Consider the following 16,889-nt stretch of genomic DNA (forward strand, 5'->3'; position numbering starts at 1 on the left):
AGGGAGGAGCACCAGGCAGGTCTGGTAATTCCTCTGTAGTTTGGGAGACTTTTCCAACTGTGTTATATTCTCTGGGTGTTGTCTATTTTGGTAGTTTGGCACACACTTAAAGTGAAGTTGGGAGCAATAGAGAAGAGAATAAAGAAAGCACATTCATTAATTTAATAATGGAGATAGATTCATGTTCCAGTAATAAGGGAGATGTTCACTTCAGATAATATCATGCTGGGTTTTTTTGAATGGCCTTTTAGCCTAAACCTAAGGTATTACCAATAGGATAAATAATTTGACCCAAGGGCTCAGATTCTGACAAGGAGAACGGTTGCTGTGTGAACATCACTGCTCAGCATACAGCCATCAGGAGTTACAAACCATGTATCCATTCATTCTGTGCTTTTTAAGGGGCCAGCTTTCAGTGCAGGAACAATGTAAGAGTTGTAATATCTTCTCCTGACACTGTTAAAAGCTGTTCAGTGACATAAGCCTTGCAAATTTTATGTCATTTAATATTGTGCATTATTCTAAGGAAGTTATCCTCCGATAGTAACAACTGGTTGAAGATACACTGGTATTTTACAAAATCCATTTAAGCAGGTTTATATGTGCTAGAAAATTAAGTCTAGACAACGTTATAAGCCATCTTAAAATACAGTATTTTCTGGAAAGGTCAATGAAAGTATGTAAATTTGCTGGAGCAGTTAATCTTTTGACCTGGTTTCTTCTTTGGTGAGTATTACCTCAAACTTGCTTCCTTGTTGGAGTTTACAAAGGAGCTCAATAACGTCTGTTTAAATTACCTGGAGTTAATTCTGGTGTCTGTATCACGTGTGGCTTTCTGCATGCACCTAGTTCCCCAGGACAAGGCTTGCAGGTAGGCAGAGCCTAATGTATAGAGCTATAGACTTTTCAATGACTGTTCTTACTATTAAGTTGAACTCAAATATTCATTGCTGAGCTTGAGGTATTATTTCAAACCCACCTTTTTAATGTCAAAGATTCTCAGTCTGTCTTGAAGTGTCACCAAGAGAGAGTAAGGAAATGTAGAGCCTAGAATGGAAAGTGAGAAGAAGCTGTATGCAATGGAAGGGCTTTTCACATCTGAAACCACCAATAAATAGGTAACTAGTTTACCCTCTTCTTAAAACAGACAAGCAAACAGCATTTCTTTTTCCACTAAAGACCATCTTCTGTCAGGGGACCCTAACTAGGCATCTCTTGTGTAACTGTTTGAAGGTTCAGTAGCACCATTCATGGGATACCTCTGCATTGAGCAACTGAGCAATAGAATGAATCATAAAGACAGAGGCTTCCTGCCAGGAAAAATAGAGCTAAAGTGCCAGGCACTGGTAGGTGAGCTTAAATACAGATTTTATAACAGCTGTTGGCTATTATTTAAAACCAGAAAACAACCTGTGAGTCCCTTCAGTCAATACATGGAAAAATGTGGAGTTATGAGTTGCTGAGCAGCAAATGAAGTCATGGATATCACATCAGCTCACCTGTCCTCCCCCCAAGGAAGGAAAAAGTCTCACATAATGGCTGTTTCTTATTCTAGTTTCAGCTAAAAATTTAGGAACCAACTTTGTCATCTGCTCTTTCTCTCCTTCTAGCATTAGGTAAATTATCTGTATTTCTGCTTTGTTCTGAAGCCAGCTCTACAGAAATACTATAGTTATACAATAAACCCTTTAAAAGCAGGGAGAAAATTAAACCGGAACCAAGGGGAATACTGTTTGGAAGTGCCTCAGCCAAAGCAGCATGGGAGTTGCTCTCGGGGGCGGATAGCACACTGTGAAGGATGCAGCTCAGTGGCACACAGCAGAAAATGAAGGACTGTTATTTCACAGAATCATAGAATAGTTAGGGTTGGAAAGGACCTTAAGATCATCAAGTTCGAACCCCCCTGTCATGGGAAGGGACACCTCACACTAAACCATGTCACCCAAGGCTCTGTCCAATCTGGCCATATTTGCTGCAAAACTGCCCTGCATGCAGCCCCTTTCCCCACAGCCAGCCTCACCTGCCATGTATCAGCAGCAGCTCAAGCCCAGGCTTCTGTAAATCTCCTCCTTTGAGAGCAAGGGTTTGAGGATTTTGGTAGTTGATAATAACAAGTTTGTCTGCCAACTTTGGCTGAGCTTCTGTGAGCTCATGCCCCGCATCCATGGCATAATTACAATTCTGCACAGGAATTACGGTAGGACTTATGCTCACAGTTTTTGCTATCTAAAAATTATTTCATCTCAATGGCTTTTGCTTCCTAGTGATTTATGTAGTAATACGCACAGACTTGCACACAGCTGCAACATATACCTTAGCAGGCCCAGGGCACATGGTCACAAAACTGGCTGCTGTAGCATTTGGGTACAGGAAAGAAACAGACAGTCCCTACCATGCAATGATCCCAATGGGAGAGAGCAAATGACTGCGAAAGGGAAGCAGAATACCAGACAGCATTAGGGCATTAATGAGCTCAGCATTGCAGGAAAGGATGTGATTTTTGCAGCTAAGTAATATGCGATAGTCAAGTATCTCAGGGCTCCTGAGCATTACAGCATAAGGTGTACTTCTGCAAACACAAACAAAAATTCACATACTTCATAAACCTACAATGATGTTTGCATAGAGCATAAGCGGAGACAAAGAGTTTAGCAGGTGGTCAGAGGCATCTTACAGTAAATTTAAACTTGGCATTAATGGATGCTTGCACAGCATCTCTAGAGGAAGGGATCCGAAAGAGCAAGGAGGAAGAAGGCTACAAATACTAGAGCAAATATTTCTCAACATCAGTTATCAATCTTGTTGCATCCGTCTGAGGGAGAGTGTTCAGGAAGTGTTCCTGTTTTACCAAACAGTCCAAAGGAGAAAGCAGTGAAGGCTTTTAAATGGGCGCGTAAAGCAGTTAGCCACATCCTTCACAAGATTGAGTGGTTCAGGGTCCAGGAGTTGTCTGCTACTTATTAAAGTTGTTCAGCTCACCTGTTAACTTTTCTCCATTGCCCTTTGGAAGCATCAAGCCCACTTTAGAAGGACGTATCTGTCTCATGGACATGGTCTATTAATAAACTGGCTCAACTAAAATTTTGGTTGTGAACACAAAAATGTCATCTGTCCTGTAGCTGTTGAAAAAGGTTGATAGGTTGGGGTTTTGGATTTTGATTAGCAAAACAGGACCTCCAAATTTTCTTGGTGGTTGTTTGCATAGTGAAGATGAATTACCTCAATTTAATAGGCATCATTTCACTTTCTAAACTTTCCCTCTTCAGAGATTTCCAGAGTCTGTGAGTTCAAGGGATTAGCCTGTGAAGATGAACTGTTGTTACCCACAGCAGGTTGCTTGAGCATGCCCATGGGTATGATTTGGCTCAGAAAGAACCTTTCACTACATACCTGAGTCTCTCAGGGTGCTAGTGAAATCTCATGGGCTGTCCTAAAAGCAGACCATAAGAAGACCGTAGCTGTAGTAGCCTATTGTATTTTCTTTTTGCCTTCTGAAAGTATTAAGTGCTAACTAAGAAATGTGTTGTGCTTCCACTGCAGTGATTCATCAATCTAGATGTGCTGAAAACCCCATCATGTTGGTGTTTTTGAAGTAGCCTTTTAGCCTAAACCTAAGATATTACCAATATGATAAATAATTTGACACAGGGGCTCTGGTTCTGACAAGGGCCACTTTGTGAGCATCACAAATATATATTTATATAATCCAGTGTAGCTGTTTCAACATTTGTGTATAATTTTTAATTTGCTTCCCAGCCCTCATTTCTGGAGTTCAGACTTTTCTGGCATGTGCAGGATTTTTTAAACATTAAATTCTCCATTCAAATGCATCATAATTCCTAATAATGTTCTGGATACCTTGAACCATTATTTGCCTTTAAACAAGTTTTCAGCACAGATCGTGCTGCCTGCAGTTCGGTCCCCCAAATCTCCCATCCGACTGTCTAAATTATTTTAACTGACATAGTTTCTAATTTACTCTCTCCAGTTGAGAGAGTTCCCTGTAGCTTGTCTATTTTAGCATTTAATTGCTGTATACTCTCACAAATTAAATTCTGTAGTGATCCATTTTGCTCTGCCAGTGAAGCAGTGATCTTGTCATCTAAGCAAGATGGCGCTTGCAACTCTGCCGCTGGGGCTGGCATCCAGCATCGGGAGAGGGAGAACTTTCCCATTTGCTCTCCTGCGGTGTGTGGTGGCTGTCGGGGCTTTGGGGTTTGTGCCAGAGGACAGCTTTCCTTCACAACGTTCTCTGTTCAATTCTGAAGCAAAAGGAAAGTGAAATCCTCAAAACTTGCTCCTCTCAATGGGTTTTTGCAGGGATAAAAACTGCTTTTTCTGATTATTTTATGCAACCAGAACACTCCTCTCTAAAATCTGCACGTTTGTGAGCTTTTTAGCATTCTCGTCTATAAAATGTGAAAAGGCAGCCTCTAAAATACTACACTGTATGTGTTCCTTTACTGGGAGGAAGATAGTCAAAACTCACTGTTTCTTTTGGCAAAATAACAATATCCAATTAGGAAACTTGTTATCTTCCCCATTATCCAATAAAGAGCTAATGTTTGTACAGTCCTTACACATTACTTAATATGTTTCTACTAAAGAGGGACCATTTAGTATCTAAATAAGAGGCACAGTACTTTTTTATCCAGTTTCTGTTGAATGGATATATTCGACTGTGTTTTCTCAATGTGTATGGAAAGGAAGGCATTTGAGTCTCAGAGATTAAGGACTGTGTTACAGCAAGGGGTTGAAGGTCTGTGTAGGCAAACTGAGTACAGGTATGGAGGGGTAAAATACATTCTGCGTTTTTCTGTGGAGAGACTCTTTCCCCAGCCAAATAACCCAGAGGAATATAACCTGTGAACAAAATCTGGCCAGTGTTTTGATTCTGTAACTCTGGAAGTGTGAGGTCAGTTTAACAGAAAATACAAAGCTGTTTCCTACTTATTTGCACTTCTTATATTAACCTTGAAGAAGACTTACCAGGCAGTTGGTAATTACAGGACACAAGGTCATTAAAAATGCATTTTTAAGGAAAGAAGGCTGCATGAAATTTGCCTTATTGCATTATTTGGGTCTCCTTTAAATTAATAGTCTGAGTCCAGACCTTTCATATGGAGGTGTTAATCTTTCATTAGGAGGAGAGCTGAGCACTGTTTAATAGTGTGGTGTGGCTGTCTGTCATCTGTGATCATCGTCTTCCAAGTGAAAAGGGGCTGTTTGTTTTACATCTGTGGTACAGATTATCTGTTCTTCATTCCTCAGAGTATTTTATTCCTGTTTTCTGTCAAAGGTCTAGTTTAGTAGGAAAAGATGGGGATGGTTCCTAGAAAAGGCTGATGGTTCATAGCACTGCCTCATATTACTCTCCTTGTAGAGGCTGGGCTATGTGGATCCTTCAAGGCTAGGCAGAACTTTACATAAGGGTGACACTTACTGTGTAGTAGCTTTTGGAATGTCTGATGCTGCTCAGTCATGAATGTTGTGGAAGAGAATGATTCAGGTTGCATTATTGAAAGGAATTTGTGTAAGTGAATCTGGTCCTGTAGCTGTGACAGTAAATGCAGCTCCATTGGCTTCATTTGAACTGACTGTGGTTAATTTTCCATTCTCTAGCCTCAGAATTTATTATATGATCATAGTTGAAGACTTGTGGAAGTCACACAAATTGCTGTAGAGGGATAGTGTTGGGGACTGCTACTTAAAAGCCCATCCATAGCTATTTAAATTCCTGTTTGCAGTACATGTCTGCATATGTGTTGTAGGTCACCCGGCTTTAGCAGAGCTGAGTGCAGGGTGCTCCTGTGCAACAAAGGCTCATCCCAGCCTGGCCCTGTACTACTTGCAGCTATGTGCCTTCTGACTGACTTGATTTTGTGTCTCTTTGGAGTAGGTTTCTGGTGATGCATAATGCATTGCCTCTCTTAAAAAGCAGAGAGTTTCCAAATTACTCTCTTCTTATAGAATGAACTCCGTCTTGATAGTTAAGTGTTGTGATAAGAGAGGTAACAAAATACATGGATCGTTTCCCTCTTGTGACTTCAGAACTGACTTTTCCATGCACCCTTTCACAAAACGTGATGTGGCAACTCTGGCAGTCACATGTATGTAAAAGACCTGGAGGCATAATTGAGCCTTCTGCATTTTAAACTTTGATTAGGTAGTCAAAATTAGAGAAGTTGAGCAGTTAAAATATTTGCATTGGGATTCCTGCTTTACCCTCCACAAAACTCATACAAGGCACAAGTAACACCAGATCAGACTTTTATTATTAAATGGATGTTATTTATTTACATTCTTACCAAAGTGTGCTTCTGTTTGAAATAACTTATTCCAGCCTTCTGCTGAGCTGTTCCTTTATATCCCACTCATTCTCTTGGATTATTTTGTCTCCGCTGATCTAAGAATTACCTATTCTTCTGCAAGAAAATTCCTCTGTGGTCTGGGGTAGCTCAGATTGTATAATACAAGGCATGTAATTTTTTGAAGAAAACATTGCAACCCTTGTGAGAAGTGGTTATTAGCATTTTCTGACACTTAAAAACAAGTTTTTAGGAGTTGGTTGTGTATCAGAAAACATAATCCATTGTGAAATCAAATCATGGACCTAATCACCTTGAGAATATCCTTTACAGGGCAAAAAACATTCCCCTCCTCTACTTATATATCTAAAACCATGTGAGGCCAAGCCTATGAAGCTTAAAAGGAGAAAACATTGCAACACTCCCAAAGCTTAATTTTCTGGGAGAGTAGGAGGATGGACTTAAGCTTGCATGTGAAGGAAAATAAAATGTGAAATATTGGGGGCTCTCTGTTTTTATGTTGATTTTTGAGTCTTGTTTTGGAGGGGTTTAATATGATTAATTTACAAATTTGGATTTTTTTATAGGCAGTGGGAACCTGAAAAGTCAACTTCTGTCTTTGGCTCACAGAAAGATAATGAAATTAATTCCTTTCTTAGGTTGACTGAGCTTGATTGCCAAGTAGGTCTGATTCTTCACAGCACCTCAGAATATTTAGAGCTAGGAGGATGTTCTTGCACATGGCTGGCTTCTCCCCTTCATCTTGGCACACAGCTCCCTCCACTCTTGTCTCCCTCCTCCTCTACACCAGCTAACCCCAGAAGATATCACAAGGAATTGCTGACGGTCATCTTCACTGGGAGAACTTTGCCTCTTCCTGATTCAGGTCTCTTATTCACTCTCTGATCCAGATAATCTGAAGCTGCAAATGGCAAGATGATCATTTATACAATAAACAGTGAAAATGGAATTCCATGTAATTCCACAATTCTCCTGCCTCTATGTCCATGTCCAGCTTTCAGATGCTTGCAGGTTTAATGCTCTGTTCTTTCTCTTCACTTCAGACTCACCATTGAACTGATCTTCGGGTTGGCTTATCTTGTTTGCTTTGACTTTTTTAGTAAAATCATTTCTATAAAAACAACATGCATCCAAGTTAGCTGATAAGATGGTGTGTTTCTAACAAGAGCCATTAGCTCTGCCCCCAAACCCACCTTTTTTTCAGAGTCCCTGAAGCATATTTGTGTTTCCTATGATAGATGCCTGCCCAGGGACCCTGTGGGATGTGTGTCTGTTGCTCTTGTAGCATAAGGTGTATATAACAGGTGAGCCAGCCCTGAGAAGGCATTGGTAGCTACACAAGGGAATAATCTAGGTCTTTGTTAAAATTGGGGGTTGTTTTGTTAAATTGGGGATTGTTTACAGCTGCTGGGAAGTGATTTTCGTAGTCAAACTGAGAAGATTATATGAGAATATAGGCATGGGATGTCTCATCAATGACTCTCTTGGAAGGCTGTAAGGAAGTACCCATATTCGTGATTTGTTTCGTCTAAGATCTGTTTCTCACTGGGTGTAGATACAATTCCTTGTTCTGGGGGTGGTTTAATTGATGAAGGAGAGTGAAGACGTGACAACGGACATGCATCTTCTTTAAAAAGAAAAAAAAAAACCAGCACAAAGCATCTTTTTAAGGACAAACTAATTGTGTAATTTGGGAATAATGACCAAATGAAGAGTCTTCCCATGCACTTTGAGTTATGTTGTTAACTGTAATTTCAATAAGAATAACTGTGATACTGTAATACTGTAAAACCAGCTAAGGTATAATTCTTTTAGTCTGCCAACATAAGCTCAACCCAACTGATTCACAGAAGAGTCAAATTCAAAGTGTGACAAATGTTTACTAGTCATTACAGCCCGCCAGAGGAATGTTTGTATTTGGCCTGACTGCACCTGAGGGCATATTCAAGTTAGAATCATACAGTCATTGAAGAGGTCAGGTTGGAAGGGACATGGAAAGATATCTGGTGCAAACTTTCACAGGAAAGGGAGCCTAGACGTGATGACCTAGCACCCTGTCCAGCTGCAGCCTGTAAACCTCCCATGATGGGGACTCTGCCATGTCCCTGGGAAGGTTGTCCCAGTGATTGACGGTTCTTGCTATAAAAAATGTCTGTCTTCTGTTGAGATGAAACGTCTTGGTGTAACTTGTACCAGTTGTCTCCTTGTCTTCTCCATGTGGCTCCAAGTTAGTTATTAATTTTTGATTGCTTCTGTTTCACAGAAAAGCACATGTGCTAGCATTGGCAATTTGACATGCCAGTTGCAAAAATGCTTGTACACCACATTATATGTGGCATTTTTCTCTAAAGGTACATTAAAACCAAAAAATAATTAGAAGAGGCTTATGCAAACTTTTTCTGTTCACCTTGACTACCATTTTTACACCATAGTATGAATATTGAAACTAGCTTTATGAAGCAGGTTGCTCTTAATATGCAAACTGCTTATGTACATTTACTTGGAGAGCACGCAAGAAAGACGTGCCAAGTCTCTGACGTTGCTTTCTGAAGAGGTGCTGTGGTATATCTTACTTTCGGTATAATGAGTTGTAATGTTTAGTTATTCTAAAGGTATGGTACAATAACAGATTATTCTTGTTCATATCTGTGTAATAATTGAAACTCCCTGATCACACTTTCCATTTTACATGTTGTCAGAACCTTGGACCTTAATCTTGCTCTTTGATTGACAGTTGCGGCCGGGGAAAGAGCACTCGTATTGTTTGTGGTAGTCGCATCTGTTCAACTTGATTCAGTTGAGAGTATTTGCATATTCTTAAGTATTTCTTCTGAGAAGGCCTAAATCCTTCTCAAGTGTTTGATGCATTTTTGAAATTCATTCATAAGGTATCTACATGCACTAATAGTTCTGTATAATATTGCTGTGCATAATCTGACAGATAAGGCCATTTTTTTAAACAAGGTATTCTTTGGGGATGACATATTACATTCTGACTTATTCTACTGGGTGGAAATGTCAAGTACTTTGAAAAAGGATGCTTGAATGTTTTGATTGAATTAATATTCTTTATTGAACACATTGTCAACCGCAGTAAAATGTAGTCTTATTGTGAGAACATTTTTCAAAAGAGTTAACAGCAGGGCTTTTTTGTTTTATTTTTGTTACTGGAGCTTTATCACATATAATCGTTCCTTTGCTGCTGATATTAGATGGAACGCAAAAGTAGATTCCTAGATGCATTTAGATTAATTTGTTTGAATTGTTAAGCTGTGAGCAATACCCTTATCTTGAAATACAACCTAGGCTTTTGAAATGCAACTTACTTTTATTTTTTTATTTTCTTGCTTTTTATATTTTTCTTTAAAATTTTTTATCAGTGTTTTTTGAAGCATTGTCAACCTTAATTTCAGGAACCTGTCACTCTTGGTAGTACATGTACAGCACTAGTGAGAAGTACCATTGCTTTGAAAAATACCCAGGCATTGTATTTGAGCATCAAACACAGATAGCAGTTCAAAAATATTAACTTGATGGCCTCACACCATTACATGAAGAAATACATGCATAATTGAAAACCATGTCTTCCCTAGGTTGGATGTCCTAGTCCAGGACTACCCAAGATTAGACAAAGCTAGTCCAGTTTGCTATCAAAAGGAATGGAGATGTATTCCCACTTGCTTAAATGGATATGTGCTGTGGATGGTACTACAAGCTTAAGCTGTTAAAGACCTAGGATCTCATATGGAAGACCACTAACCATAATGAGTAACTTTTTATTTACCTTGCAATAAACAAGCATTCAAAGACCCACCGTTAGTGCCTGATGTAGTGTAAGAAAAGGGTTTCTGTCTTTGCAGAGGACCATAGCAATCCCTGCTGCCTGCGTACTTGAAAAAAGAATGATGCACATTTAATAAGTGTATTTTTTTGTTTTGTCCACACGCAGGTGTCAGTGTAATAGTGCCTTTTACATTACTTTTATTCTTCCTTTGCTTTCAGGAATCTCCTTCTGGACGAAGAAAAGCACTTGCCACCAGCAGCATCAACATGAAGCAATATGCAAGCCCCATGCCTACACAGACGGATGTCAAGTTAAAATTCAAGCCTTTGTCCAAGAAAGTGGTATCTGCCACACTACAGTTCTCTTTATCTTGTATTTTCCTGAGGGAAGGAAAAGCCACGTAAGTTGTTGTGGGTTTTTTTTTAACCAGATAGCCTGCTTTGTGTTGCTTTTCAAAGAATTCTTTGGATAAAGAGCTTTCTGTATAGAATGGCAGAATTTGAGAGTATCCTTCAGCATACTTATCATTCCTGCCATACTTAGTTTCTTAGCTGAGTAGAAACCGTTTCTTGCTCTGATTTTAGTCTTGTGTTCTTCAGAGACAAACAGCTTGTCCTCTAACCTTACAGACATTGTAAATAACAGCAGCTTAAAAATATCTACAGGTCTGGAATCAGCAGGATTTCATTTGTGTGTGTGTGTGTGTGTTCATCCAACAATACCCTTAGCAAACTGCAAGGGAAATGTAGGAAGGAAAACTTACTTCTATTTCATCTATTTATATTTCACAAAGAATGAAAGAAGGACAAAGCCAGCTGTAAGGTGAGAGAGGGTGGAGTCACAAGTAAGATTTTTGCCTTCAACACAAGAATACCCTGTGAAAAGAGTTCAGTCAGGCATTGACTAGCACTCCCCCTTCTCACTTGATTCTGTCCTTTATTTCAACAGCCTTTGAAGGGCAGAGGATGCAGATTATTTTTGCAGATCCTGTAACTTCTGCAATTTCTGTCAGATTCAAGATGTAAGATGTTGACAGCTTCATGTGGCTGGAGGATGGACTGCTTGTCACCATCCTGTTTTGCTTTTCCTTTCTGTCTCAAGAATATGGGAAAATAAGACTGGCAGAACATAAAGAGGTAGAGGGGGAAACTACTGCTCTAGTAGTTCTTTTACCTCTTTTATACTTTTTTTCCCCTCCAAAAGGCTAACAGTTTATTTCCAGCTTTCAGTGTTCTGAATGCACTTGTAGACATTGCCCACTGCAACACAAGTGTCCAAAAACTGTTGCATGGACAGCTTTCCAGACTGCTTAAAGCAGTCAGCAGTGTGATCAGACCAGTTTACTCTGAGGTTTATACAACTGGGGCTTGAAAACCCTCAAGAATGAAGACTGCACAAGCTCTCTGGACAACCATCCCGCTGCTTGTTTATGACTGCTCCAACTTTTTTCTCACGTCAGATCGCAATCTCTCTGCTTTCAATCTAAGTCCACTGTCTCTAATCCTTCCACCTTGCGCCACTGTCTTCTCAGCAGTGCTGGCAGGCTGCTGCTGGGTCCTCCTGAAGCCATCTTTTCTCCAGGCTCAGAAAGTCCATTTCCCTGAGCTAGTTCAGCTCCAGCCTCCAACCATCTCAGTGGTCCTCTGCTGATCTTGCTCTGGTTTATCAACATGTTTTCCAGTACCATGAGACCCAACACTGGATGAAGTTGGTGGGCTGATGCCAAGTGCAAGGTCCTACACCTGGGTCGGAGCAATCGCAGGCACAGCTACAGGTTGGGCAGAGAAGAGATTCAGAGCAGCCCTGCAGAGAAGGACTTGGGGGTGTTGGTCGATGAGAAAATGAACATGAGCCGGCTTCAGTGTGCGCTCGCAGCCCAGAAAGCCAACCGTATCCTGGGCTGCATCAAGAGGAGCGTGACCAGCAGGTCGAAGGAGGTGATCCTGCCCCTCTACTCTGCTCTTGTGAGATCTCACTTGGAGTATTGTGTGCAGTTCTGGTGTCCTCAACATAAAAAGGACATGGAACTGTTGGAACAAGTCCAGAGGAGGCCACAAGGATGATCAGGGGACTGGAGCACCTCCCGTATGGAGACAGGCTGAGAAAGTTGGGGCTGTTCAGCCTGGAGAAGAGAAGGCTGCGTGGAGACCTCAGAGCAGCCTTCCAGGATCTGAAGGGGGCCTCTAAGGATGCTGGGGATGGACTCTTCATCAGGGACTGTAGTGACAGGACAAGGGGTGATGGGTTCAAACTTAAACAGGGGAAGTTTAGATTGGATATAAGGAAGAAATTCTTTACTGTGAGGGTGGTGAGGCACTGGAATGGGTTGCCCAGGGAGGTTGTGAATGCTCCATCCTTGGCGATGTTCAAGGCCAGGTTGGACAGAGCCTTGGGTGACATGGTTTAGTGTGGGGTGTCCCTGCAGTGAAATGTAATGATAGTTGTCACATGCTGCATGTGGACAGTAGGTCTGAACAAACATTTTCATTTTAACCAAACAAGACCAGATCAGCATTTACTGGCGTTTCTAGAGTGGTTTAAAATTAAGCAGCAGTCACTAAATTGTCTCTTAATGCAAGGCAGCACTTTTTTTACCCTTTAGAAATTTTGGTAATATAAACTTTCCCTTCAGAAATTAATATACATGAGTGTATTCCTTTTGTTCTTTTGCTATATTCAAGATCAGATCTGAGATCAGAGACCTCCCTGAAGAAAAGAAAGCATAAAAATATGTAGAGGATTTTTAATAATGTGGTAGTATCAGATGTGGTATTAACAGGCTGCATTTTAATGCCTGGTTTGAAATTTGTTGCTTAGGGATGAAGACATGCAAAGCCTCGCTAGTTTGATGAGTATGAAACAAGCTGATATTGGAAATCTAGACGATTTCGAGGAGGACAATGAAGAAGATGAAGAAAACAGAGTGAATCAAGAGGAAAAGGCTGCAAAAATTACAGGTTGGTTTTGCCACAGGAATGGTAAAATACAGTTCCTTTGCTAATGGCCAGCTGTGTTCCGTAAATTTTATCCTCATGGTGTATTTGTATTGAACTTGAAAAAAAAATCCCAACCAAAACAAGATTTAGGATAGCTTGATTGAAGAGGGACCCATTCATAACTCAACAAAGTTTAATATTCGTGGGTTTAAGAGGACTGATTTGTGAGGTGGGGGGAGGGTGTCCTGGTTTTATAGGAGAGAATGCACTAAGTAGGTAGCATTTTAGGGAAGCAGACCTACTGTGAACAGAGGAGTAAAAAGATGGAGGGAAAGGATCAGTGAACGAGAAGACAAGAGAGTGAGCTGAAGGGAAATAATGAAGAGAGTTTGTGAGAATAACTGCAAAATGAGTTGTGCCATGGGTAGGTGCTGAGGTTCTGCTCAATAACATGGTAATTCCAGGCAGCATACTTCTGCCTTTTGGTTGGGGGTGTCTTGTGGAAATGAAGTCAGGAGGCTGTTAAAGGAATTTAACAGAATTTGACAGTCAGGTTGTTTGAAGTGAGATAGTATAACCACATTTGAATTGCTGATGAAAATGCTTAGTGTGTCCAGCATAGCTGAACTAATCGATGCAAGTCAGATCAGGATGTGATGATGTTAAATTGTTGGTAGAGATCATTATGCAGCACTGCTCCAGATGAGTTCTGTAGGAGCTCTTAGTGTAAAAGAATCAGGAAAAGACAAATTAACTTCTGGTGCCAGCCTTCATGCCTGTCTGTGCTCTTTAAAAATGTCTGTTGAAATAAATGGACCCTTCTCTAAAGTTAAGGAACAGCATCCCAAACAGAAGTGAATTGCCCAATCTGTTCTTGAAAGTCCAGAGAAACGTTGGTTTGGTGTTACAAAACATTGCTTTTCATTGCTTCTTTTCAAGATTTCATTGCAATCAAAAGGTTCAGCCTAAAGCAGTTATTACTTAGTTATATTTCGTGTTGTGTAAGGATGCAAATGTGCTTTCTCTACATGCTTTACATGTTCAATTAAATGTTTTGTACCCTGACCAAATCTCTGCTGATGCTGTATATGTCTGGCACAGAGCAGGTTGGAAAGTCTGGAATGAAATATTTGAGAGACAAGGATAATGTATTATTGGGCAGCGATATGCCCAAGGGATATGCCAGTCTGGTCACACTGAAATAATTCTTCAAGGTTGTCTTCTTTCCCAGTATAACCAGAATAGTCCAGGTGCAGGTCAGAACACCAAACAAAACCTGACATGTTCACCAGGCCATCTCTTAATCACAGAAAAGAGAAGGGCACACAAAGGAGAGACTACATAAAGTCTGTATAAAGTATTGTGCAGAAGCATTTTATTAAGATATGCCTAGACACTGCCCTGAGGACTGCTATGGAAAACCCATGTGCAGGGCAGCAGTTGACAAGCAGCAGATCTTGCTCCTCAACTTTATTGATTTTTGCAGTGTTCACATTTAAACAAGCCAGGAAACAATTCCTGATCAAGCACAAAGTTGATTTAATTAGACTAGTCTGTCCATTATCCTTTGGCTATGTAGTGAGCATCCTTGGAGATGGATGGGGAAAGTGTGAACTGCCTGATGTGCAGCACTAAGTCCTAGCTCCAGTTGTTTTAGAGGAATTTCAGCTTTTCCATCTACTTCTGTAAAGGCCGATATTATCTGTTCTAAGCAAACATTACCATACCTTCTTGAAAGGCAGATGCAGTAAATACTTATGAACTGCACTGTATCTCCTCATTGTTCAGCCTGTTCTGGTACTGTTTGCTAATGATACAAGATTTGAGTTGGAGTTTTTGTAGATGGAAAAAGGAAACCTGAAGGCTGGGAAAAGCTCAGCCTTGAATGACTTGTGTTGGTCACAACAGCTGAGTTGCTTCGTAAGCCTGGCTAACTATTCCTGTGTTAGATGAGGAGAGGGATGAGAGGTATGTTGAAGGAGAATGAGTACACATAGTTGCCCAAGCAAATGAGAGAACATAAAACACAGTGCAGTAAGTAAACATCAATAAATAAAATGTAAAGGATCTATTTCAACATGTGTTCAAGACTGATTTCGTTGGCAATTGAAGTGACTCCTGTAATAAATATAATTAATGGGGAAAGCTAATAAACCACAAGAATTGCTGAGGAACCAAGGGAGAAAAGAGGTTGGAATCACTGTAGAAAACCAGGAAGAAATATAGAAAGAAGGAAAAGGAACTCCACTGATGTAGTGAAGTACTCTTTCTTAAAATTTACTTCAAAAATAATTGTGTTCACAGAATCCTATAAAGTTAATTGGGGAAGTTACATAAGCCTTTTGAAATCTTGCTGCTACCAACATTTTCTCATCTGTTGCTGTGTTAGGGTGTTGGCAGCTGAGAGAGCTGGAATGTCTTCACTGACTCAGAGTCCCCTGCGGCAAATCGCTTTGCCTCAGTGTGCCTGTTTTCCCAACTGTAAAATGGAGATAGTGGCTATAACTACTTCTCGGGAATGATGGGAGTATTAGATGGTTAATATTTGTAAGCAAGCTTTGAAAAAGTAAAGTGCAAGTAGTAAGGCAGAAGGGGTTTTTCTTACTTTTGACTTAAGTTCTTCTCACAGAGAAACATTGGATGACTTGACTGAAACGTCATTCTCAGCCACAGCTGCAAGACGTGCTGCTAATCTTTATCACAGACACTGCTCCTTTTTGCAGTGTACAAAAGTTAATTTTTTTACTTGGGCCCAAAGTTAGTTTTATAGATGAACAAATATACCCACCACTAGGAGAACAAGGGAGACCTGCTGAATGGGGCTCTAGATGGTGCAGGTGAGTTAGGAGATGCTGCTTCTCTTCTTTGATGTGTTGCCTAACTTGGGGTAAGTATCTGTGCCTCTGTTTCTTCAGCTGTGAAGTAAGTGGTGCAATACTGCTCTACCTCAAAAGCACTGTGGAGTTCGTATAGTCAACATAGGAGCTGTTGCTGTACAACTGACCTTGAGATCAGACTGAAAGATACTTTCCATTCGAAGCATTACTTTAATTCCACAAAATATCCTTCCATCTCAGGCTTTTTCCCCCTTCTTTGCCAATATTTCTTGTTTAATTTCTTCGTGTATAAAAGCTGTATCTCCACCTAATTGATCTATGTGAAGTTGAAAATTTTGTTCATAGCTGTGAAATATGTTGCAAATATTTTGTTCGTACACTATTAATATAGATGAATTTAAACCTCATGGAAGTATTTAATGATTGGACTTGATGGTCTTTAAGGTCTTTTCCAACCTAGCTGATTCTGAGATGCTGTGATCCTGTCCTTAGCCTTCAGTTGAATACAGGGTATTCCAACATACTCAGAATCTTGCAATCACAGTTGGAAAGAATCTTAAGATCATCACATTCCAACCCCTTGAAGAAACATGGCTCATAACTCACAAACTTAGGGTAGTAATAAATACATTGCTTCTCTTAATGTTTTAATTGATACTTAGAGCCTCATGCTGAAGTTAATAGTTGGCTCCTGCTCCATCTGCAGAGGAGCACGGTGACTGTCCTGGGGCACCACATGGACTGAGCAACGTGCCTATGTGCTACCTATTGCAGGAGTCTGAATCCCAGCATATTTCAAGAGCAGGCTTCTGGAGAGCAGTATGTGTAACCTTTTCTTACCACTTGCAAAACCATATCTCTCATGTAAACTTCTGATACATTTACTCTTTGTCAGTAGCAGCAAGCTGCTTAAAAAAAAAAGAGCAAGAAAGAATGAAAAAAAAAAAACCAAAACCCAACAGTGATTTATATGACATGCTTGTAGAACAAGCTAATGTATGTT

General features: G+C 40.2%; 1 protein-coding gene across 2 annotated transcripts in view; it reads left to right on the forward strand.

The window, feature by feature from the left end:
• EHBP1 (EH domain binding protein 1) overlaps positions 1-16,889 on the forward strand; it is a 223,642-nt gene that overhangs the window by 76,800 nt on the left and 129,953 nt on the right. For both annotated transcript variants that reach the window (XM_080615103.1, XM_080615104.1), the window contains exons 5-6: positions 10,332-10,513; positions 12,931-13,070. In XM_080615103.1, the coding sequence (XP_080471229.1) occupies positions 10,332-10,513; positions 12,931-13,070 (322 nt within the window). The remainder of the gene's footprint in view (positions 1-10,331; positions 10,514-12,930; positions 13,071-16,889) is intronic.

This window comes from Psittacula echo (assembly GCF_963264785.1).
Source record: "Psittacula echo genome assembly, chromosome: 4".
In the NCBI taxonomy this organism is placed as follows: domain Eukaryota; kingdom Metazoa; phylum Chordata; class Aves; order Psittaciformes; family Psittacidae; genus Psittacula; species Psittacula echo.